Genomic DNA, 26,421 nt, shown 5'->3' on the forward strand with positions numbered 1-26,421 from the left:
AAGTTCTCCTCACCCTCAATTTTCAGTAAAATAATGGATGCATTGTGTCTTTTGTATTGAGCAGCTTTAGTTAGTTTTCATTGTCATCTCTGTCAGCATATCTGTGCTTGAGTGGTGAGAATTAACACCTGTGTTCCACCAAAGCAACTGGTTTTATGGAGCAACAGGTGAATTTTCATAACTTGGCCTCATACAGTGTGTAGTGTTTATTATAAGGATTTACACTGCTTTTTAGGAGTGCAGCTGTAGGCTTCTTATGCAAGTGTTCTGTGTGTCCTGACAAGTAGTTTTACTAGTGTTTGTAACAAGGGTGTATCTCAAAGTCGAGATGCATCTTTATAAAAGCAATCTTGAGTGATTATAGTAGAATTTATTTGAATGTTGATAGACTTTGTTATATTCCACAAAGTGCCCTAATTTTAAAGTGCTGCCAAAAACAGCAGTGTTTCATCAGTATTAATATAAATGATGAAAATCACATAAGTCTGATATTATAGTATTTTCCCTGTTATAAACAAAATCTTCAGAAAACAGCATTTTATTTTTAGGGTTATTTGTTAGTGAAAAACGCCATGGTACATTAAGTGTTATTATAATAAAAATTTGTCCCCAAGAAAAATTATAATGATTTTAATCTTATCTTGTACTCCCCGTTTTTTTTTTTTATTTGTACATTTTATCCACAGTGTAATCCTACTTGTTAATGTCGTTGAGTATTAAAATTATAAATAGAGTGTCTAATCCCTTTAAACCTCCAGCCGTTCAGTGATGTCTTAGCAGCGTGTGTGGCGAGTGTTGAGTTTATGTGTGCGCTCAATCAAGGGTGTGACCGCAGCGCAGCCCGAAGCCACAAGAGGGAGCGAGAACAAGGGGGGCAGTGTGCTGGGCTCACGACGTCTTTTCATCACTATCATATTAATAACACACATACAATCTATACACACACTATTTAAGGTACACACTGCTTTGGAGAGGATGTGAATTACAAATAGTTTCTTTTATTAGGGCTGCACAATATATCACGAAAGTATCACTATTGCAATATCGGCTGGTGCAATAATCAATATAGCAACAAACTGATTATAACACTAAGATTTTCCATCTAATAAAAAAATGCTTTTATAAATATGTTAAGTAGAGCTGACATGATTGGCAAAAAGTATATTTCAATCGCAACTGTTGACAGCCACATATAGCATATCGCAAAATGTTCTAATATCGTGCAGCCCTACTTTTTATTCTCATATCCTGTGATTCAAATGCTCCTCACTAGTTTCCTTTCACAGCTTTACAGAGCAGCTGGCAGCTTTTAAAACATCTCCCTTACATTGCTTTGGATTATGACCTAATAATCTGACAGCATTAGCTCACATCTACACCCCCTTCCTCTCCCTGAAAATCTCCCCCCTCAACCACACACACAGAGGGGAGAAAAGGAGCCCCCTCTTTGTCTGACCCACCTCAGAGATGTGGTTGGGGCATACAGAATATGTCTATCTACTATTACCACAGTTGTTTTTTTTAACTTGTATATTTTGGGTTTGTTTATATTACACACACACACAAAAAAAAATACAGTGTCAGATCATATACTGTCACTTTTCAATGGCTTCTCAGAACTCTTTTTCTAGTATGTATCCTAGTAATGCTTTGCTTGGTATCTCTGAGTTTTTTGCAGAGTCACGCTAAAATGAATAAATACTTTAAAGATGGGGTAGTGGACAGTGTCATCAGGGGACACTTCTGTGTTTAGAAAGAGGGATGTTTGTTTCTTAATGCTAATGCACATGTTTCGAAGCATAATAAATATTAAAACAACACTACAAACTGAAGTATTCTACATATAAAAATAATTGGGCATTCTTTATTTTAATTCAAATTTTAATAGGCTGTATTTTACATGTTTCATGTGCTACTGTGCACAGAGGCTAACACTACCAAGAAAATATCCAGATAGATTTCAAAGTAAAATCATGGGACAAACATTAATCTTAAATTAAAGTGCTGAAATCTTCATTGTTTACAGCAGTGAGACCAGTAGCGTGGTGATCAGGAGAGACCAAACCACGTCATAGATATCACATGTTATTCAGCCAGATCTCAGACTTCCTTATTTAAAAAAAAGAACTATTCAATTGGATTTGGGAATGACCCAATATTTTGTGCTGTGAAGATAAGACAGCCTTTTTAACCTATCATTTTTGAAATGAGTTTTAATTTCTGACTTAAGGCTGTTTTGATATCTTGAACATCACGTATTAAAAAAACCCATAATTTTCAGTATAATTGGAACCTATTTTTGATATAATGATACAAGTTGTTGCTTCATGGGTTGTTTTTAAATTGTAGAATGGTATTATTTTCCTCTCTCCAGAAAGTTACACGATGTAATATTTGTTCTGGGGGTTTGTCACCTACTTGTTTCCATGAAGATGTTATTTCTTTGCTTGGATTTTTTAGAATATGGCAATAAACCTGTCTGTTTTGCATTTATTCAATAACAGGAGATTATTTAGCTGAAAAATAACTGAAAAAGATGCTTTCTTTCTGTGATTGAGCTTGCCTCTCCACAAATCTTACCTGTAACTTGACCTAGTGGCGCCACTTATTTACTCTTTGGGATAGAGAAAGACTGCATGGACACAGACAACAGACCCTCTAGCGAAAATAGTACACCTTTAAACGCAATTTCATTATAGGCCTATATAATATTTTAAATAATCTGCAGCACAGCAAACCCTGTTAAAAATGCCTTTACACTAACACTGACCTATGTTTTCAGTCAGAACAGCTGTCTTGTGACCAGAGGAGCATTTCTAGACGTCCTGGCCTGTCTGTGTGGGCCAAAGATCAGTCTGTTGGAAGGTGAGTCCTGGCTTTTTCCACCAATGGTTTTGCTTTGTAAAGTTATTTATGTGTTTCTATGGAGACGCCAACTGCTGCTGTGCAAAATGTCCAAGATTGTATTTTTATTCTTTGAATATTTTTGTGGTGACCTGGTGCAACCTTTGTGCGCACCTTTGTATAATGCTTATTATTATTCTGCAAATGCTATTTAAGATCTCTGTTTTATTCATTCATAATAGCTTTAAAATGGGTCTGTGCCATTGTCCATTATCTCATAAACCAGGAGAGTGGCATTGCAAGCAAATCAAATACACTATATTGACCAAAAGTTCAGATAGTTCAAGTTCATACTATGCTGTCTTATCTATGTCTTTTTTCAGTGTTGGTACTAGTTTTGATAATTTATAGCAACTCCTGGGTCTACCTCTCTCTTTCCGTTCTTAGACAAAGCCCATAGTTTGTCTTTCATCGCCTGCCATCTTCTCCTCTTGTTTCTTATTTTGCTGACGCAGCTCTTTGACACCAACTGTCTCTCCTCCATTTGTTCTGAATGCGACTGTGATGGAGCAGCAGACAGCACCGTTTGTCCACCTCCTCGCCTCCTCCTTTTAGCCCAAATGTTGACAGAAGCTCCGGACACTTCACTGGTGGAATGTGAAACCGTAGGATATGTTTGACAGATGGTAGGATTGCGCCTATGACCCACTTTATGGAGCAGAGGAGGAGAAGAAAGGGTCCAAAGGTAGAGGGGGGAAGGAGAGGAAGAGGGGAAGGAGAGGTAAAAGGGATAGAGAGAAGTAGAGGGGAAAGAGAGAGAGAGGAAGGGGGGGGGGTAAAGGTGAGGTAGAGTAAGGTAAAGGTGAGATGAGATGGAGAAGAGAGAGGGGGAGAATGAGAGGGAGAGAGAGGTTGATGGGTGAAAAGAAAAGGGGATTAGGGGGAAAGACAGAAGGTGTGAAGAGAAAGAGGTGAGTGGTTGGGAGGAGAGAAAGCTAGAGGGGGTAGAGGAGGTGCCTGTGTGTTTGGACCATGTGCTGAGCATATGCTGGTCTTGACAGTGGAAATACCGAGGATTTCTCAAAACAAGGCGGCCCCCTTACATAACTAAACAAGCCTGCACTTCTTTTAAATCACACACCTTCTCTAACACTCACTCAGGTTCATACAGCTCTGCATTAATGTAAAAACTCACATATATTGATTTGTCTGTTGCCTGGTATGCTCTATTATTGGTGAACTAAATAGTTATTCCTAATTTGAAGCTTTCCTTAAATGAAAATTTCTTTTCAGTTAAAAGATGATACATTTTTGCCCCATGATGTTAGCTGCTTGAGTCTTGTAGGTCAATTTGTTAGTCTGCAGCGAAATCAGCAAAAACATTTTGCTGAATATTGTTAACTAGATTAAAACAACAGTAAATAGTCAAAAGATGTATTTTTATTTGGATGCCGTATGTATCTTTTCCTGAAAAATCGGTCAGCAAAAATACTGTAAAAACGGTATAATGCTACGTATTTATTTTGCCAAGTATTTTGTTGTTCTATTATCTAAGCATCTTATTTTTAAGCTACTGTGATAAAATTGCTACTGTGATCAACTAAGATTGGCAGAGAACCTCTCCTCTAAAAAATCAATGGATATCGTCTTTTGCTGATTATTTTCTGTCTTTTCACTCCAGTGCCAGTGCTAAACAAGGACTAACTGAAACAGTTTATGTTAGATCATCAGGGCATCATTTGTAAATACAATTCCAAATCAAGAACCAAAGACTGCACATTTTAGCAAATAATGTATGACAAACATTCAGATATGATTATTTAAGATTTATCTCTTTTCCAATGGTCATAAATTGGACATTTAACAGACACTGACCTATAATAAGTTGAGAATCGCTAGAATCAGAATGACCAATGCAGATCAATGCCACAGTTCTCTGGTGGAGTAAACAGGCTAAGTAGTCGTAAACGGCGCTCACTAATTAAAATCTGTGAAGTGGACTTTTACATGATAACCTCCCATTTCACAGGCCTTGGTTCATGCAGGTCTGATGCAGTAAAGAGTGTTTGGTACCTGGCACTGTCTCTCCATCAGAAGCATGTGGACTATAAAACTCCGGGCGACGTTTTATCTTTCCACCTTTCTGTTTATGTGCTCCTGGTCCTAAATTGAAATTTCTGCTGAGTTCGAGGGTTAGCTTTTAGATACATTTTAAATTTGTGTTGCTGCGATACCTATTTCAAACTCAATTTTGATACTAAGGAATAGACGTGATACTTAATACTGATTCCAATACCATGATGATAACCAAAATCCGTTCTTTAGACAATAGAAAGTGATTTTCTTTTATATTGCCATGTGGTCTCATATCCATGTAATCCCTCAGTCATCCAGGTATGTTCCATAGTGGTCCATGGGCGTATATTAGTCTATGTGGTCTTATACCTGATCTGATACAGCTCAAGATCATTCCGAAGCTATTCAGGAAAGGTTTATTATGAGATTTTGACAACCCTATAACAAATACTCTATAAAACTTTTCCAATGGAGGATGCACCACCTGTTTTGCTTCCTCCTTGAGTATTCCACATTATGACATTAACCTCACCAGACAAGTCAGATTTGTGGAAAAGTGACCCCACTCACAGTCAGACCACATGTTTTTCAGTAATAAAACAGCAACTGCAATTAATGCTAGATAGTTAAATACCATACTGCAGAATATTCCAGTTAGTCAATAACATTTCTATAGAGACGAGCAACTCGACCTTCCAAATGCAAGTTTGTGAAATCAAGGTATGTAATAATTTGCAATTAGAATCAAGACAGTGCACATTTTCCTTAATTAAATTTTTTTTAGTGTCAAGATGTGGGGAACTAAAACATTGTAAGACTGCACAAATTCACTCTGTCTGAGCGAATATCAGGCTTTTGGCTCTGTGTGGTAAGCGCTACATGCTGCTTGGGATTTCGATGGGAAAAGTTGTTTAATGAAAAGAAAAGTGGGAAAATGTGGTCTCATTAGTGGCTGGGCTCCTTTGCTGTTTCTTTGTGTTTACTGTTGGCAGAGATGGATTGTAGACATAGCGAGAGAAGACTAGGGTGACTAGATGGAAATCAACCAAATGTGAGACAGCACCTCTGTTCAAGTGGGACACAGCATGAAAAAGAGGGACATCTTGTTGGATAAACATTGTTGGATTTCTTTTTTCATTGCCCAGTTCCCTGTTTGAACAAGACACCTTAATTCCTGTAGTCTGCAGCATTTTGGCCAATATTTTTGCTCAAATCCAGGAACCAAACAAGAAATTTCTTTATTCCTAAATATAACCTTACACTGGATAGCCTGCAGTTTGCACAGTTTGTTCCTGTGGATTGTGAGTGTTTTCACAATAAGGCCCATTCTGCAGTGCTTAAATGCAGAAGGTTTAATTTGATACCATCAAGGGAAGTCCCACGTTGTCATATAAGTGGTGCCTTAACATGCATAAACATTATGGTAACTTGTGTAAGCTTCAAGATCACTTATGAATAAAGAGAGGAGTTGATAACTCTATGTGGCCCATGATAAAACAAAGCAAAAAGAAGAGAAAGCATGAGAGGGCCACAGACAGCCGCTCTTCACAGAGCCAGAAGAGGCAAGTTTGAGCAGCTGTGCCATAGACTGTATGGGCCGCTCTGCTCCAGAGACCGTTCACCCTTCTCACATACTATTGCCACATGCCCCGACACCGCGATGGACACTTAAATGAGTGGAAGTGGGGAGAAGACTGTGGCTGCTAAGGAGCACTATATACAGTTGAAACCAGAAGTTTACATACACTATGTAAAAAGACAAATGCCTTTTTTTCACTGTCTGACATGAAATCGGGCTAAACTTTTCCTGTTTTAGCTCAGTTACGATTACCAGAAATATTTCTATTTGTTAAGTGCTAGAATAATGAGAGAAGGATTTGATTTTTCATTATTTTCTTTAAAGTCAGATGTTTACATACATTTCATTAGTATTTGGTACCATTGCCTTTGAACTGTATGACTTGAGTCAAACCTTAGACTGTATAAAGGGAGTGCTATGTTCCGCATAGCGTTCGGCTCCAGTCAAATGAAGCTCATCGAGGCTAGCAGTTAATGGGGGCGAATTTGGACCCAAGTTCCATATTTGGAATGCTGACAGCAAGTATCACAGCAACCAAAGAGCTAGGATAGGTTGAGGTACGTAGGGAACACCTCTTCCCGCTTGCACCATTGGTTTAGCAGGGAGTAGGCACTTAGCAACGCTGTCAATCAAACCTGTTGCTAACGCTAGCGGGAGCAACCTTGGGGAAAGGAGGCATCCTGATTTGTCTGTAATTAATATTCATATCTTGATTTTCAATAGTGAAATAAAATACCAGGATCATGAGGAGTGATTTAATGTATGAACATTTTAAGGCCAAAATGCCAAGGCTCACTGCAGCATTTACAGAGAGAGGTGACAATTTTTGTTTGGCGGGAATTTTGGCCCATTCCTCCTGACAGAACTGGTGTAACCATAGCTTCAGGTTTTCCTATACATTTTCAGTAGGATTGAGATCAAGGCTTTGTGATCGCCACATCAAAACTTTGCCTTTTTTATCCTTAAGCCACTTTGTAATCACTTTGTACTCAAGCTTTAACTTCCTGGCTGAGGTGTTGAGATGTTGCTCCAGTTTTTCCACATAATTTTCTTTCCTCATGATGCCATCTATTTTGTGAAGTGCACCAGTCCCTCCTGCAGTAAAACAACCCCACAACATGATGCTGCCACCCTCGGGTTTCACAGTTGGGATGGTGTTCTCAGGCTTGCAAGCTTCCCCCTTTTTTCTCCAAACATAATCATTAGAGACAGAGACAGCTGGTTACATCAGACCAGCCACATACTAAGACTGAAGCAGGCAATGAGGGTGAAGTGTCTTAGTCTGCATAACCATAACCTATGGTAACCTGTACCCTCTAGTTTGTGTGTAGACATGTGTCCATTCAGTCTGAGAATATAAAGTCTATGAATTATAAGAGGATATGTAAGTTGTTTACTATGATATGCTTCAAAACACTCTCCCTGTTGTGATTTTCAATGACATAATTAGACCTGTGTAAGTCATCAGATTGCTGCTTATGTGACAGCTCGGTGAACCATGGTTTTCTAAATACAGAGGCTCGCACTCCTCTCAAATTAAGATGTGTGTATCATAAATATTCACTGACTACCACAACAGACAGCCCTCTCCTTTGATGTAACTGATAGTTTATTATAGCCATTAATTATACAATATTGAATCTGAAATATGCAATAAGCATGTCGCTATGACTGTCTGTAATGATGATCTGCATATCTCTTTTGTATCGACTTCTCCCACCTTTCAAACATAGTCATAAGTTAAAAGAAATTAATGATTGGCTGCAGGTGCATGAGTTTAAGTAGTGAGGATTGAGACCAGTAAGACCATTTTAGATTTGAACCATCTGGATTTCAGCATTGAACGTGTCAACCCATATGAGAGATATTCATGTGTGGCTCATTCTGCTCTCTAATTGGATAATCATCTTGAGAACCAAAATGCCAAATTATAACAAATAAATGGAACATGATGCTCAATGTTTTTGTGATTGAGAATAAATTGGCATTAGATTTATTGTCATTTAGAATTGAGTTTATGACATTTAAAATAAAAAAAATCATGTGAATATTTTGCAACTTTGTCCTTAGATCTGCTCTGAATGTACCTCTCTAAAAGCACCTAGTTTATGACCCCTAAAGTAGATAGAGATGTTTGCTTTATTGTTGAGGTAATGGATTTAAAAAAAAAAAAAAACATTTTCATCTGACTTTTGTTGAAGCCAACAGTTCGAAAGTTAGCTTCATCAAATCTAACATTCTAAATGTTAGAATGTTACAGAGAGGAGGGGGTCAAATTGTTGTTTAATTATTTTAATGAATCACCCAGATACGGATTTGAGCTCATTAAGCCAGTTCAAAATTGTTTCCATGTGAAATAATGACCAAGTTATTTACAAAAGAGATCATGTTGAAAAAAGGCATTGCATAATACAGAACTTTCTCCATGTTAGAAAATTAAATTTTAAAAAAAAAAAAGCCATATTACCCTTTTATTACACTTTTACCCCATATGGTTTTAGACCATATGGTGTAAAGTGTCTGGCACTGCCTGTGCTGTGACTAATCTTTTTAAAGCTATTGTATTATTACCCATAAACCATAACCACTTTTAGCACAAGTGAACAGACAAGGCGGTGGCTCGTTAATATCACAGGACAGCTCACAGCCGTTTAGCCTAATGAGAGGGAGGGACTGTAAACCTCCATCAGCAGAGAGGGGGAGCGAGGGAGGATGGAGGAAGGAGGGGGGCGGGGAGATGGAGAGATAGGAGCGAGTGGAGATGGGGACTAGAGGCACGAGAGATGAGAGTGGAGGAGAGGGGGAGAGTGGAGAGAGTGATGGGAGGGGGAAGGGGGAGAAAGGAAGGGAGGAGAGGGAGCGAAAAAGAGAGTGAGAGAGGAGGAGAGGACTGGGAAAAAAGGGTGAGAGAGATGGGTAACAGAAGGGGAGAGAGGAAAGAGAATGTAGCAGGAGAGGGGAAGAGAGAGAAGAGGGAGAAATGTGGGAGAGAGAGGAGGTTGAGGAGAGAGGTGGGTGAAGAGGGGGCAAGGGAGAGATAGAAGGGTAAAGGGGCACAAGAGGAAGAGAAAGGAGAGAGAAGGACAAGAAGAGGAGCAGAGAGGAGGGGTGAGGAGAGGGGCACGGCCCGCACACTAACGTTCTGTCTGGGGTGTGTTGTTCACAATTTGGGTAATGACGTTGATGTGAAATCCAGCTGTGAGGGGGCGCGAGAGAGGGAGAAAAAGAGGGGGGAGAGAGCACGTGCAGCGTCTAGACCTGAGCAGGCTTGACACAGCAAACTGTCTGCAGGTTTTCATAGCACTCTGGGCCTTCTATGAGCTAAGTGTATGGTAACATGCAGGTGAAGAAACTGAGTGAATTATGGCAAGAGTTGGAGCCAAAGCCAAGAGAGCCAAAGCCAAGAGAGTTTTTTTTTTTTCTTGTATAGACATTTGCAGACTCTTAATTTAAATGTCTTATTAAGAACATATTCATTGTGTTAATACATAAGCTAAGTAATATTTAGCCAGACTCTGGGCACCATCAAAAGTGCCCCAATCACCCTGTCTCATTAACCAGTCTTGTCTATTATGGAATTCACTCAATACCGATTTCTATTCCAATACCAGAATGAAGATAAAAAATTCTTACATTTTAGCGATAGCATTCAATTTTCATATGCAAAGTAATAGTACTTTCCTAATCCTGAATTCTTATATTGAATCTGATAAAGCTCAAATGCATACTAAAACGTTTAAATTTGATCTTGTATTGTAATTTTTTTGCAGTATTGCTACCTACTCAAATGAGTATCTAGATTTGATATTACTTTTTTCCATCAATATCGATAGTATCTGATTTTCAGTACTTTTGACAACCCTAGTAGCCAGACAATCCCAGAAAAATATGTTGACAATAAGTGCAATTGATCAAATATACACACAATTTTAAGTTTTATGGTTCAAACTTTTTAAGCATTTATTGTTGGCAAATGCTGGCAAATGCATGTACTGGTTGTTGAGTTAAAATTGTGTTAATTTTAAATGTTCTAAATTACCAATTTATTTTGACAACACAGAAAATGCTACTGACCCATATTCTTCTATCTGTATTGTTTTATTGTATTCTCTCTATTTGACTGTTCATCATCAAAGTCTGGGTATGTTTAACCTTACGGGCAGTTTACCTGACATTAACTATTATTACATTGTAACTCTGTATCTTTAAAAATAGAGCAGGATCAGGACTATTTTACAGAACATCCCATTACAAACTATCAGAAACAATATGTGAAAGTCATCTGGATTTCTTTATCCTACATTTGTTGACTAAGGTGGTTATTGATAATGCATGTAATGTTTGAAAAAAGATCTAGTTGACAAGTACACCTAGGGCTGGTTGTTGAGTGAAGATTACACAAATTATAAATGTCTTAATAGACCAATTTGACAACACAGACATTGCCACTGACCCCTATTCTTCCATGTGTATTATTCTCTCTATTTGACTGTGCACCATCAGAGTCTGGGTATGTTTAACCTTATGTGCAGTTTACCTGACATTAACTATCATTACATTGAAACTGTATCTTTAAAACAGAGCAAGATCAGGACCGACTATTTTACAAAACATCCCATTACAAACTATTAGAAACGGTTTTGTGAAAGTCATCTGGATTTATTTTAAAGCTAGACTACGTCCACCTTTCACCTTGAAACCATGTCCAGATGCCTTCAGAGCCTTTATGCTCCATTTGAAGAAGAGTCTTTGTCTCTAACATGTCTCGTTCTATGTGTTGGCATGAAATTGTCTTCTTGAACAGAAAATGGTCAATGAATCACCATATTTTTTAAATGAAACAATCGGACAAACATGAAACTTTGTTTTTTAGAAAGATGGGGATTACGTTTAAAAGTCTGCAACCATATCTAGTAGTTCTGTAATAGAGTATCATCTTGATAATTGAATAATTTAAATAATTTGGCAAACCTTTTAAAACTGTTAAACCTTCCAAATAAAGTACTGTGATTGTAAATCTTTATTTCTCTTTTTGGTAATGCAGTTGATGTCAAAGCATCTTATTTTATAACATATTCATAGAGAAAGTTACATAATGCACCTATGTAACTTTCTCTATAAATATCTTACTGCTTTAGCTGGAATGTTCCACAGCATGTCATTTGGCAGTCTACTTTTGCATATACTCAATTATAGAGGTTTTCGTGGCTCTAATATATCTTGAAAATCATGCAATTTTTTTATTGTGAGTGGGGTCTCCTCTCAACAGATCTGACTTGTAACATGGCCTGATTGCCACAACTTTCTTGTTTTAATGGAGACAGATAATTTTAGTGCCATACTATGGTACACTCCAGAAAGAACAATAATACCCCCACATAGACAAGCATGTAGTGGACCTTCGAAAAGTTACATAATGCAGCTTTAAATGTATTAACCAGTTGGACAGTGATGTACACCTTTTAATCTATGATATCTACAATATCCTTTTTAAAATATACAAATTGAAGTTCAGTGCATTATGGAAACAAAGGGTAGTTGAAGCATTTTGATCTTACGTTGACATTTAAGTATCTTATTCCCACAAATACACTGACAAAGTATTTTAGCTCATGTAGGCCTTAAATGCAACTATTTCCATTCAAGTTGAACCATCCTTCCATGTAGCTGATCCAAGCCTGTCCAAAGTTCACCTTTGAGTTTGTATCTTTGAGTCTCGACCTGAAGCCCCCCGTGTCACGTGTCGTTCCAGGTTTATTTGAACCAGGTGCTGCGGTCCTTTTCACTTTAAATATTTGATATGTTTTAAAACAGACCGTTTCTCCTCTGTCTGTCCCGTGCACATGACCCACAGATGAATCGCTTCAGTTTATGGACCATGAGCTTAACATCGAGCGCCGTCTGAGCTGCCCTGTCAAACTGTCAGAGCCTGTCACTGCTTTGGAATGATAATAGTGCCAGGTTCACCAAGCCACATTAATCTTTAGGTGAAGTGAAATAAAATGGAATGGAAAAGTGCTATACATTTTGAAGTAAGTTGGAATATACTGTATTACTGTACTGGAGAAAGCAAGTGTTCCCAATCATTATAAGAGCCAAAGGAACATTTTCTACAAGACTTTATGACCATGCATGATACATTTTTAGTCTAAAACCTGTTGCAACCAAACATTTTTATAAGTTCTAAGTTGATTTAGGTCGTTTTCACACCTAATAGTTCAGTAGACTCGGTTCGATTCAGGACCAAAATTGAAACATTGTTAACATTTTCAACTGGAGCGGTTTGCTTTCACACTGCTTTTTGTGAAACGAACCAAGCCTTTTGAAAAGCTTGTCTAATCCTTCACATGTGGTGGCGCTGTACCAAAAACCATGGAAGGAAATGAGACAAAAAACCATGAAGAAGAAACGCCGCTTGTCTATTGGTCAATACAATGCAACTTCTTTTCCGCAGGGAAATGTAAATTGTTGACGAAGTTTTTTTACTTTTGTCCGACACTGCGCTACAGAGCGGGGGAATCCTACTGCTTTCATTTTTTCACTTATTAATTTATAAACCTCGTTGTTTTTGTGCGTGGTCACGAGTAACTGACATATATTTTCGTCAGACCATATTTCTATGAGGGCTTTTACCTCCTCTTCACTCCACGTCTGACCACGAGCCATTTCTCCGCTCCGCTAGCTTTGCACCCGTGTTTGTTTTGGTTTTATTTACCCAGAATGCTCTGCATGTAATCCGCTTCCTGTCTTTGGAGCGGCCTGTGGTCCGCTTGGCATTCACATATGCATTCGAACCGTACCAGAGTTCACTTCAACCGGACCGAGACCTAGGTTTTTTGGCAGACCAGAGTTCGCTTTTTTGGACCGTATCAGAGTTCGATTGTGCATTCACACCTGACCAAACGAACTGGACTTTGTGGCCAAGAGAACTAGAGTTCGATTAAAGCGTACTAACCAGTGCTAGTGTGAATACGACCTTAGTTGCAGTAGTAGTAGTTATAGTGGTAGTTGTGGTAGTAATAATAGTGGTAGTAGTTCTTGTAGTAGTAAAAGTGCAAGTGGTGGCCAGTAGAAGGCAACATATTTAACATAGCTTTCTGATGATATTGCATTTATCCAGCACCAACTGTATCAAGAACTCATAATGATGTTTATTTTGATAGAAAAAGAACCAAGTTGTAGCAAGATCCTTACTTGGTTTTGTTAATCTGTTAATAGAAGAAGTAGTAGTTGTAGTTGTAGTAGTATAGCAGTAGTAGTAAAAGTGCAAGTGGCAGCCAGTAGAAGGTAAACGATTGATTGAATAGTTTCTACCTTCTCATCTTTCACTACGTAGCTTTAGCTGTTTGTTTTGTCTCATACAGAAATAATTAGGTATTTGGTCCCAAAAATTCTTGGTATTTCTAAAGCCATTTACTCTCCTATGGTATAAGTCTTTCATTCAACACTCTCAAGTCCACAATGCTGTTTTACTGTACCGTTACAAGTCAACAACCTCCAGCTAACAAAGCCCCGTGTGAGTTTTCTGAACACAAAACCTGCTAAAAGCTATAATCCCTGTTTAATCCATATGAGTGAATTGGAGCTTGTGTGATGTTTTGCATATATGTCTTACACCTGTGTTTATTGTTTGAATAATCCAAGGTCTTCATAGCCACGATTCTCATTTAGAGCAGTTTTTAATGGAGTCTGGGTTTAGTCCAGCCACAAGTTTGCACACGAGAGCGTTCATGTTAAAGACTGTGGAGGTTTAAATAAATACAGGTGTAGAGCACAAAGGCTGTTTGTGATCAGACTTCAACATCACATAGAAATGCTGTTAACAGGAGCATTTACGTTGACTGAGGCAAGACTAACTACTCTCCTCATTATAAATACATTCACACCAGCTTTCCCTTCTGACATGTGTTTTACAGTTTGTTATCGTCCGTGTAATTGTTTCTAAGGATCGGCGATAATGACAAAAATGAAAATCTCTGTTTTTATTTTAATGTCTTGTTTAGTTTGTTTTTTCAGCAGAAATTTCTTTAAACATGGCCTCATTTGTTGAGGTCTAAGACAAAAGTGAAAGTACTGTATAACTGCCCACTGAAGTGCTTTCACGGTTTGAAAAGCAGTTAATCAGAGGTGGGTAGAGTTGCCAAAAATTGTGCTGAAATAAGAGCAACATTACTTCAAAATAATAATACTCAAGTAAAAGTACAAAATAGTGGTCTCAAGTAAAAGTAACTTAAAGAGCAATTACTGGAACATAGCATCTGATTTACAATTTGAAGGACAAAATACACTGCCTGGCCAAAAAAAAGTCTCCACCAAAATAAAAGGTCACACACTCTAATATTTCGTTGGACTGTCTTTAGCTTTGATTACAGCATGCCACACATTTGCTGTGGCATTGTTTCGATAAGCTTCTGCAATGTCACTAGATTTATTTCCATCCAGTGTTGCATACATTTTTCACCAAGATCTTGCATTGACAAGAGAGAGTCTGACCGCTGCACAAAGCCTTCTCCAGCACATCCCAAAGATTCTCAATGGGGTTAAGGTCTGGACTCTGTGGTGGCCAATCATGTGTGAAAATGATGTCTCATGCTCCCTGAACCACTCCTGGCATTGTCATATGCCCATGCCATCAGGGAAGAAAAAAACAAACATTGATGGACTAACCTGGTCATTCAGTATATTCAGGTGTCAGCTGACCCCATTCTTTGAGCACAGACCTTTGCTGAACCTAGACCTGACCAACTGCAGCAACCCCAACCTATTTGCTTAGTTAAATCCAGGAGGCGACTTTTTTTGGCCAGGCAGTGCAATACAAAAAAACTGGTATTTTAAAAGGATAGATACAAAAATGAGAAAAACAAAATCATATCAGAAGGAGCAGTCCAAGAAACACAAATGTTCAAATCATTTAATATTATCAAAGCTTTTGTCACCTGTAGACTCAGAATGCACACACCCTCATCATGGAAAACAAATGAAGAAGTCCATATGATGCAGCTTTTACGTTAAAGGCAATGGATCTGGCCATCAAAGAAGGAAATAGAGCCACTGCACGTAAGTTTGGCATCAATGAACCGATGGTGCGACGTTGGAGGCAGCAGTGGGAAGAAATTAGTCAATGTAAAAAGATGACAAATGCTTTCAGAGGAAATACAAGCAGATGGCCTGTGTTGGTGCGGTTTTATTTTGTGAACATGCAGACATGTTCATCCTGTGTTGGTGGCGTGTTGGTGCCATACTGTCGAATTTCAGGCAGAGTTACAGTATTCTGCTATAAGTACTCTGAAAAGTACAATTTCTTTAAAAGTAAATGTAGTAAATATAACTGAGGACTACCCACTTCTGCAGTTAATACAGCTAAAAAAAACTACTTTAAACTAAAATTGGAAAAATTTACATTTTTTTGAAACTCTTTCATACTGTTAGTTTTCATGTTTTCATATATAAGTAATTGTAACTAGAAAGTCTTGACTGAGAATCAAATCCTTACATCAACTACAAGATCTTAGTGCTTCAAACAAGCCTAACCTTTTTAACTACACCATAAATTATAAATGTACAGTAATGATTATTTTGTATACTTTCATTACACAGTTGACTTTGATGCCACAGTGATTGGTTAAAGTGCGGTGGTCCTAGAGTAAATGCCAGTTATAATTGGTCTTTCTTGTGGTCCTCCATGTTTTTAATTGGCCTATATATTTTACAATACTCTGTTGTCCACTGAACTAAATTAATGGTTAAAGCCAATACTAAACCTAATGACATTTTATTATAGTTGTCCATTGATGTCTTTGTTATTTTGTGGTTTCTGATTTTTAACTAAGACCTGTAACTATGGCGACAGACTGTAAAACTAACCAGTGGCACCATCTAATACAAAGGGACTAAAACACAGGTAAAATTTGTGGTCTGCTTGTGGTTGAAGAATATTACATAAACTGGAAAAAGCCTGAACTATTGGCCTTCTACTTTTTGATGTTTGATTCTGCTTTCAAAATCTGTTTTCCTACATGTCCGTAACATCACTTTTGCATGTACACTACCAGTCAAAAGTTCAACGCGGCCAAAACAAAAACATTTCTGTGTGTACTATGAGCTAAATGTAGAATTGTATAACAAAGAAAGAAAACTCTAGACACGTTTTATATTTTAGAGACACATTCTTGAAAATAGACACCCTTTGTTTTGTTGACAGAGCTGCAAACCCTTGGACTTCTCTTGTTGAGGTTCATGATGAAGTCACCTGAAATGGTTTTCAGTTTGGTTTTATTAGTGGGATGCCAAGCAGTGATCAAAGCAAATCTAAAATATGAAACATGTTTTGAGTTATTTAACACTTTTTATTAACTACATTCTAGGGCTGCATGAATAATCACAATCGAAAGCTTTCCTGTATTAGTTTGGCACTTCATATTGTCAGTTCTCCAGGATGTGTTTAAAATGTGAGCTTTTAACAAAATCCTATTAACAAAACATAAGTCACGAATCTAATCGCAATCGCAATGCTTGTCAGAAAAATTGCAGTTTGATATTTTTTCCCTTCTACATTCCATGTGTATTCATAGTTGACGTCATGCCCCAGTGAGAATCTTCAATGTAATGCTACACAAAGAGAAAAACATCAAATTGAAAAAGTATGCCTAAACTTTTGACTTGTAGTGTACTTTAACTTTAATCACAACACGCTGTCTTCAAAAAAGCTTTGCAAGACGTAAACATTTTTCACACAGCATGGGGCTGTTCATGTCCAGTGCACCACAGCAGACAGACGTTTTCAGTTTAACACGCTCCCTTTCTCCCGCTCGGGACGGCCCCCTCATCACGGTGTCATTACTGCGCCCCTGCCCCCTATTATAACCATTATGCTATGCTTATTTGGCCCGCGGACCCCCCTTTGAGGATCAGGTTGCACAGTAACTTGGCCCATCTCTGGAGGAATGCACTGCTTCCCACTCTTTTGTCAAGCTAGGAGCCATATTGAGTTGCGCGAAGTTTCATAAGCTCCTTTCAGTGTGTGTGTGTGTTTGTGTGTGTGTGCGTGTGTGTTTGTGGGTACATGGTGTAAAGCTAATTGATCTGGCTGTCAAAGTTGGATCAGGGTTCTGGAGCGGTACAGTAAAGAGGAGGAGCTGCTTTTTAAGGGGAACATATGACGTTGGTACTTAGATTTCCAAGTACTAACTAGACCAACTAAATGTAGTGAAATCAGGAAAAAACAGGACTTAAATATGCTGACTCTGAGAAAAAGTGTTCATTATAAAAGATTTGTAGCAGTCCAAACTTATTCCTTACTTTCATAACACATTCCTAGAATCCTAAATATTCATAATATTCATTCATTCTGATTTTGAAGGCTAAGCTGTTTTTTCCCAGTGTGGGGCAAGACACATTTTGCTTAACTGTATCATGGACAAAAATCAGGTACAGCCATTTTAACTAAAAAATATTTCAGAACTAAACAGGATTAAGAGCTATACCAGGATCTAATCAGGCCTAAACTGGGACTGAATCAGGACTTTGATCTGCACAAAACCCGGGTTACACTAGTACCAAATTAAATTTAATTAAAAATTAAAATGGGTCTAAACACGACTACACCATGACTAACCAGAATCAGATCGCCTTTATTGTTTAACTAACTTCTGCGTTAATACACACACGCAAAGTTCATAAATGGACAAATGAATGCGTTGAAAAACAGTATTTGGTAAGTATTTCAAGATGTCCCAGCGCCAACCCTGCACTAAACCTGGGCTAAAATGTCCAAACACAACAGAACTGGGTTTATAAAAAAACTAATACAAGACATAACATAATTCAAATTCTTTACCTTCTCAAAACTTAATTAATTTGTTGATTCTAATTAATAGTTTGCTATTAATTTTGCTTTAGTAGTACATTTCAAGAAGGCTTAAAATGTGTCTATATAAAGATTATTTTAAACAATGATGCAGTTTGAGCTTAAACAGTTTAGCTGTGTTTTTTAACCTTTTACTATTTTCCAAACTTTTTATCGGCCTAAGTAGCAGCTATAATACTTGACTATTTAAGGCTTGTTTGAATGTAGTCCATTGGGGAAGGCACTTGAATGTGTTTTTCCTCTGGCATTTAAAATGTCAGCGGTGATGTAAGTAGGATAATAAAATAATATTACTTTTGGCTAAACTGGGATGCAGATTTAATTAGCTGTGTAAGCGACCTGCCCCAGCCCTTTTCTAGAAATGACAATGTATTAGAGTTTAGTGTTATTCTGAGAAGAAGCTTTGAAATATATTATTATTATTATTATTATTATTGACACGATGAACAGGATAAGTTGTAAAATCTTAAATGGTGCTGCTCCATGCATAAGGTCTCATAGAATATCAAAGTGATATATACTGTAATCTGTAATATGTTTTAGTCATTCATATATTTATTAACTTTTCTAATTTGACAAAAAACATATTGTAGTAATAATTTTCATGCATACTTTTTTTTTTTTGGCTGAGAAAACAAAACTCGATTTATTTAGTTGTATATTAATATTGTTTACTTCTAAAGTCCATCACTATCATCTATAATTCAGATCAGTTTGAGTTTTGTTACAGTCAAATAAAATATTTGCAAACATGTAAAATGACTGTCACACTGAATTATCTGTCTAATCTGGGGCTAAACCAGGTCTCGAAGTGGTCTACATCATTTCCACTGTAGTTCTAAACAAGAAATTACCAAAAGGAGAAAAAAAAGTGGATTCAATTAACCCTAAATTAGGCAACCTCACCATCTGAAGAGCTGTCCTAGTACCACTTGAAGAAGTTAGTTTGATAAATACTGATCTGTATATCACTTTCCTGTCTCTCTTTCAGATTGTGAGGTGAGAGAGTTACGTCAGGAAGTGCTCTCCATCCTCTTGGCTTCAGATCTGTTTGTCCCGGGACCCTCTTCGGTGGTCCCTGCTCCGGGCTCCACCCAGTACCTCCTCAGCCTGTCCCGGGTCGCCCTCAATGCCACTGTGGAGCACCCAGAGCTTTGGGACACCCAGCAGGCACCTCAATTATTACAACATTTACTGAGTTCCATCAGTTATGAGGTAGGTCAATGCCACAGGTTTTAAAGACAGTTTTGAGCTGGACAAAACACTTTTAACCATCTTTAACGCAATCAAAGGGTAATGTTATGCTTAATTTTAGCTTTTAAATTACCTTTGTACGCACTTGCATTGGTATAATTGAGAAAATAACATGGTTCATGCATTGTTCATTTATGATTCTGATGATGATGATGATTCTTTATTTCAAACTTAAGAAATACTTGTAAAATAAAGGACTCAATCTTTATTTATAGAGCCCTTTACAACACTCAAAGTGACCAAATGGTTTCCAATGACATTTGGATTAAGTTTTGATCTTGCCATATGTTACATCCCTTATCCTTTCCATCCTTAGGTGCGTGCATTGACTCTAGACACCCTCCTGAAGCAGCTCCAGCAGAGGAGTATGGACAGGGACAGGGACAGTGACAGGGGCCCGGAGTGGCAAAATCAGACCACCCTGAGTCACCTGACGTCCCGGGCCTTTCACGAGACACACCCCCATTGTCTGTCCAAGGTGGGACCACACACTTGGTGCTCCTCTCCAAAGCATCTGTGTGTTTGTGCGTTGGTTTTTACAGATAGCAGAAGCCTTGTTCCTACACGGGACGTCAAACAGAAAGGACCCCTCACCAAATACATGAGCCCTCATTTATTTGCATACACCTGTTGTGCGTAAACTTCAGCTATGGTTGAATTCAAACATTGGTTGTTCTCAGAGTTACTATTTGTTTATTCGGTAAAGAAGAGCCACCGAAAGATAGAGATTGTTTTGTGTCACTTGCACCCAGTTTCTTCTTTGGGAGTTTAAGATAAAGGTCTTCAAGGTTTCAAATTCATTTACACAGCCATTTTGTTTGGATGCCACGACAACACTGTCTTATCAAGTCAGACAAACACCGTAGCATCGGTTATAAAAACATTGTGTGAATGGGCCATGATCAAGTTCAAACTCAAGGAGGAGGAGAGCACAGTAAAGCCACACTATGTAACTTTTCTGGTTGTCTGTATGTAGATGTTATTGCAATATCTTCCAAAGTATAGCTTTCTATTTTCAAGTATATGCAAAAATCTGTTTAAATAATATTTATTCTTATTGTGAACTGAGTCACGTCTATACAACTCACTCACTGCACACTTATAGAGATCAGATTAATGCTATACTGTGGAATAATCTAAACAAACTGTCATTTTATTTATGTAGCATATCAGAAGTCTCATTATAATCACAAATATTGGCACAATATTGAAAATTCCAGTTTCAGCTTGATCCGATTGCAATAATGTGGTAAAAAGTAGTTACTACATAGACCACAATCCAGTGTTCCCCCTCTGTTTAGGCAACATGAAGAAATGCTTTTTGTATTATAATCTTTTGAAATATCGTGCCCAGTGCTCAGTTAAAACCTACGCATGTTCTTTTGCTATACATTTTCTTAGTGAAGCACTAGCCAATGATTGCATGTTTGGAGTACCATAATTTGTGGATTTGCATCAGAAAGCTGTCAGTCCTTGTACATTTCACTTAAAAGTGTTGAGCTTGCAGATTTCTCCAGTTCATTAGAGCCACATTTCCAAACACACTTGTATCTGTTTTCCTTGTTTCTGTGAACCACTAATTGATGAAACCTCCATCTTGCAGAGACTTGCGTGAGAGTGTAATCGGGCTGAGGGGGAACGCCAAACTTACTGGCACTGAGCTGGTTCCCTCACTCTGTTAAACTCACACATAAGAGCTCTGGACCAAGGGCACACTAACGAGTTTGGAGGAATAAACCTTATGGACATCCTTAGCTTTGGGCACAGGTTTGAGCAGCAAAAATATAAAAAATATCTTCAGCATGAGTGAAAATCATACTATATGCTTATGATGTTATATTGGAATTTTAGGATTGTTTTGAAAAAGTGAAAATTAAGTCTGTTTTGTATTTTAGACCACATTCAGACTTAAAATGAGGTTAAGTTGATATAACAAAATCTAATCTATAACTAGGGCTGGACATTATAAGCTAGGACAAGCATTGGGCAATATATGATGAATTTTATTGCTAAAGCACAATTTTCTGTTTTCTTTTGCTTCATTAAAGACAAATACAATAGATTTCAATATAAACTGAATATAAACAATACACACTTTTAATTTGCCATTTAACACAAACAAGAGTCAAATTTCTAAAACCCTCCTGTGAATTACAGTATATTATATAGTTCATTACAGAAAGTGATAGTATTTTTGTGTCCGGGTGAAGTGTTTTGACTCCTGTTTTACCCACCCAGGCTGGTATGACTCAGTACAGGTCTCCTCCTCCAGGCGCTGTCAGTTAAAACCCCTGTTAAATGAGACCATCCGATCTGCTCTAAGGACACCAAACCAAAAAGGACAAAGGAAAAGTTACCATAGTTCACCCTGGACTGCACCAAAGCATTCTGGGAGAGCAGCAGTGGGTCTGACAAGATTTGTAGACCTTTTGCAGCTTTTCTGGCTGGCAACTGACTGCTTGTAATGTAGCTGTCTAGGTCAAAATCCTATGTCACATTTTTGCTCCTATTGTAGTTTGTTTATGGATTCTGTTGATGGAGCAAAGCTCCCACAAGAACATTAATATTTTTATGGAAATGGAAACTCCTGAAAACACATCAACTTTGAACCAGAGATTGTGGGTGTAAAGGGATTATGAATATATTAGGCACAGACATCACAAACTTTACCAGTATTCATAGGAAAAATACCTAGGCACCATGAGGCAGTTCTGTGGAATCTGTATCCATTATAAACTTGAACTTACTTTAGTCTGCCTATGTAATAAGCTAAACTACATATTTTGTCGAATGTCATATACTAGCCTAAAGCACACATGTGAGTATAACCTAGTAGGGCTGGGTTGTATGGACAAAATGTGTATTTCTCGCGACTCCACTCTACTATTAAAACATCTTTAAGTTAGCTTTATATTTATGTTATGGCAAACTTGTATCCTGCACATAATTAAATCAATAAATCTTAAATAGGCTATATAATATAAACTGCCCAGTCCTACTACCAATTATTCATAATGCAAAATCCAGTCTAATTTATGATAAATGGTCACATTATATAGCGCTTTTCCACCTTCATGGTACTCAAAGCTTTACATCAAGGAACCCTGCACCCATTCGTACACACACATGCATACACAGATACTGAGAGTGAAGTGGGTTAAGGACCAAGGACACAACAACATTCATCATCAGCATTCATCTATGGGAGCTGGAATTGCACCGCCAAACTGTGGGTCAGTGGATGTAACTGCTCTACTGTTGATGAAGCGGGATCAGAACCTCCAATGTTCAGATCAGAGGACAAACACTCTACCAACTGAGCTACTGTTATTTTAACCCTTTCACTGCTGTGGCCCTGTCGCTGTAAATACCACAGTCTCGGCAGGACCCAAAACACTGAGCATAGACCTGGAGTGAGACTTTTACATTGTTTTGTTTGTATGGCGTGTGTGTGTGTGTGTGTGTGTGTCTGCTTGTGTGTCGGTGTGTGTGTGCGCTGTGGGTGGGCGTCACGTTTATTTGCATGTTACAGCGCGGCTCTTGTACGCGTCCACGCCTGACTTGGCTTGTTTTCCTGTATATTTGAGTATGTGGGCAGACCAGTGTGTCGCGGGACGGCAGCTCATTAAAACACATTGTAAAAAGGCAAGAGTCAGCAGAGGAGCTCAGACCAGCTGTGGCAGAAATGATGTGGGTTTTTATGGATTTTGTTCAGTCCTAGTTTAGTAGTTTAGTCATGGTTTAGACCTGGCTCAGTTCTGGTTTAAACCTGGCTCAGTTCTGGTTTGGACTTGGTTCAGTTCTGGTTTTATTCTGGTTTAGACCAAGTTTAGTTCTGATGTAGTCTTTGTTTTTTTGTGCTCATTCAGACCTTGTATTTTTTAGGGTTAGTTTTAATTTAATCCTTGTTATGCCTTGATTTGTTCCATTGTGGTTCAGGTTTTGAATTTTGTCCCAGTGTTGTAGTCCAACAATCAATCCAAGGTTTGATTGATTAATTCCCAACTAGTTTGACAGTATTTTGTCCCTACTGGTTTAATGATTCATTCCTGGTTCAGTCTTTGTGTAGACTTAGTGTAGGCTCATCATAATAATAATACTCTCCTTTGAAAGTCAAATATTTCAGAGTTGGTCCTTGGTGTGGACATTTTTTTAAATGAAAGTATATAGAACTGCTAGCCGAGTATTGACAGGAGCTTGGCAGGGCAACCAGAGTGATTGATGGAGAACATTGTAAATATGTCCACCAAAAGTCAGTGAAATGAGTGGCTGTTTTATTGGTGAAATAGTCCACTTGTCTAACCCAGCTAAAGTTTAGGTTTTAGCAAAAGTTATTTTTTGTTTTAAGCATCTGTTCATTTTTCTTTCCTTTTACATTTATTAGACAAATCCCATGTCTCTGTGTTAACACAGAAAGACAGACAAGACAGAAAGATCCTTTGATGATAACTACATGACAATGGCTGTGGTCGAATGTCCACCCCAGCTCCTTACCCCTCATTCACTACATAGCTCCACACTCTTTAGTGGACTGTATAGTGCACTCTTTACAGGGCAATTCAGACATGCAACTCACTATATTTGGGTAACATGACTCTGGTGTCTGGGTGAAAAAAAAGTTAGCTAAATAAAAATTTACAAAAATAAAATTTGAATAAATATTGATCAGACTTGACAAATAATTATGGACTAATAATAACTATACACGTTTTGTCAAACTGGATCTCAAGTAAGTGGACTGGATTATTGTTGTTGTTTTTTTTTGTATCTGAGATGTGGAAATAAGGTAAGAGTATTTTTTTCATAATCAGTGATCAACAGTGCGATAAACCAGCACCTCTATCTCCTTTCATTCAGTCATGTTGTGTCCTGTTAAAGACCTGATGCTGCACTGTTGTTTTTCCAACTCTTGCAGTGGATTGTGATCTACATTGACCAATCTAATGACCACTGATGCCAACTATTTTTCAAGTTGCATTGTGGAAAAATTTGAGTGCACTATTTTCTAAGAGTGGACCTTCAGACACAATCAATATTTTGAAAGGGTTTCAAGTTCAGGTGTATTGCCCTCCTCGCAAGAAGATTTGTGTCTTTGACCCAGTCATAGATTGTATATATAAATAGACATAGCTATGATTTCCATCTCCATCAACTTTAGTTTGAAAAAGTGTTGCCCCTCTCTCGGTAACTGCTGCTGTTAGACTTATCATTTTGGTCTTAAAATGTTTGTACTGAGCCACTCTACATGATCCTGGTATCTTTACTCCCCTATTGTGTCCCTAATTCAAGATATGAACATTAATAATAGGCAAATCAGGCACTTTCCCTAAGGTCATTCTTGCTAGTGTCAGCAACAGGTTTTATGGACAGCGTTGCTAAGCACCTGCTTCCTGCTAAACCAGCGGTTTACGCGGGAAGGGGCGTTACTTTCAACCAGCTCTGGATTGGCTCTTTGGTTGCTATGATACTCGCAGTCGGAATAACTAATATGTCACACTCACTTAGCCCTCTTCTTTATACATGGACTATGGACCCTTCCTTCAATATTAGGGCAGGCTGTTAGGAGCAGTGCATATTTTTTACATTTTAAAAAGAGCTATCATGTCTTTACTTTATACAACAGTTTTTGTAGCCTGACTCCCTTAGTCCCTAGAAATTATAACACATTGTCCTGATATAGAATATTTTGCATTTTTTCAATTTGTTTATTTACTACAAAGTTTTAAGGAATTTATTTGATTTGAATGATTGATTTTGATTTTGGCAGAGCTTCTTATTTTAAGGAAATCCTAGAAATCTTATGACCTATAAAATATGTCTTATACTGACGTGAGGGGGGGATGTACTGAGAAAGCTGCGTGAATCCCCAAGTGCGTCTGCTTTATTCTCTGTTTGAACCAAATGTTTTTATGTTCCAGTTTACAAGCCCGGGCCAAACCAATGATTATTGTATTGGGCTTAACAGGGTCACACTATCCACACACAAGACACTGGAGGGGCTTCACTACTACACCTCGTCTTTTTACTGCCCCCCGCTCAAATATACAGTCACGCACACATCACTGTTTATACCTGCGTGTAGTCTCTCCCCCTCACCCTTCCCTCATCCGTCCCATAAAGCCTGCCTTATTTTAAAGCTCTAATAACAGGTTGAGGCCAAGAAAGAAATAATAATCAGTGAGAGATGCTGTAGGAATGTCAACATGTGTGCACTGCTGGAAGTGTGTTTTAAAAGGAGGGGACGAAACGCGGCTCTCCCCCTGAAGCTCAGTCAGGGGCCAGTGTGTCAGAGCAGTTACTAGGTAAAGGAAGTGGAAGAGAGGGAGGAAGTACAGTGATTTACAGTGAGTGACTATGAAAATGAGATCAAATAGGATGATGTTGATGATAGAAAATTCACAAGTGGCTCAGCTGATCGATTTGAAAATTTGGTCATTTTTTTATTTGGGTTGTAAAATATATTGTTATAGAATAGAAGTTATGCGTTGACAGAATTTTATTCAAAAAATGCTCCTTAACATTCTGAACTATGGGCAGCTTAACAGGGAAAATGTGTTTCTTTGCTTTTCTTTGTCTATGAACTAATATTTTTGCCCAATAAGTTATTTTCTCAACAAACAAACAAAAAGATCTTATTTGAGGAGAGAATGGTTCACTCCATCTGTGTTTGATCACAAAGTCTGAATCAATGATGAATGTGAGCATAGCCGACATTGTCCCTGTTGTTGTAGGCAAATAATACATACATAACAATGCATAGAAACCGTTAAAATACGTTAAACTAATATAAATGGTTGACATA

General features: G+C 38.0%; 1 protein-coding gene across 1 annotated transcript in view; it reads left to right on the top strand.

Annotated features, from left to right (window-relative positions):
• thada (THADA armadillo repeat containing) overlaps window positions 1-26,421 on the top strand; it is a 131,311-nt gene that overhangs the window by 80,138 nt on the left and 24,752 nt on the right. Inside the window, exons 31-33 of the mRNA XM_033979701.2 lie at window positions 2,783-2,865; window positions 19,357-19,580; window positions 19,936-20,097. Coding sequence (XP_033835592.1) covers window positions 2,783-2,865; window positions 19,357-19,580; window positions 19,936-20,097 — 469 coding nt within the window. The remainder of the gene's footprint in view (window positions 1-2,782; window positions 2,866-19,356; window positions 19,581-19,935; window positions 20,098-26,421) is intronic.

This window comes from Periophthalmus magnuspinnatus, chromosome 15 (assembly GCF_009829125.3).
Source record: "Periophthalmus magnuspinnatus isolate fPerMag1 chromosome 15, fPerMag1.2.pri, whole genome shotgun sequence".
Taxonomy (NCBI): domain Eukaryota; kingdom Metazoa; phylum Chordata; class Actinopteri; order Gobiiformes; family Gobiidae; genus Periophthalmus; species Periophthalmus magnuspinnatus.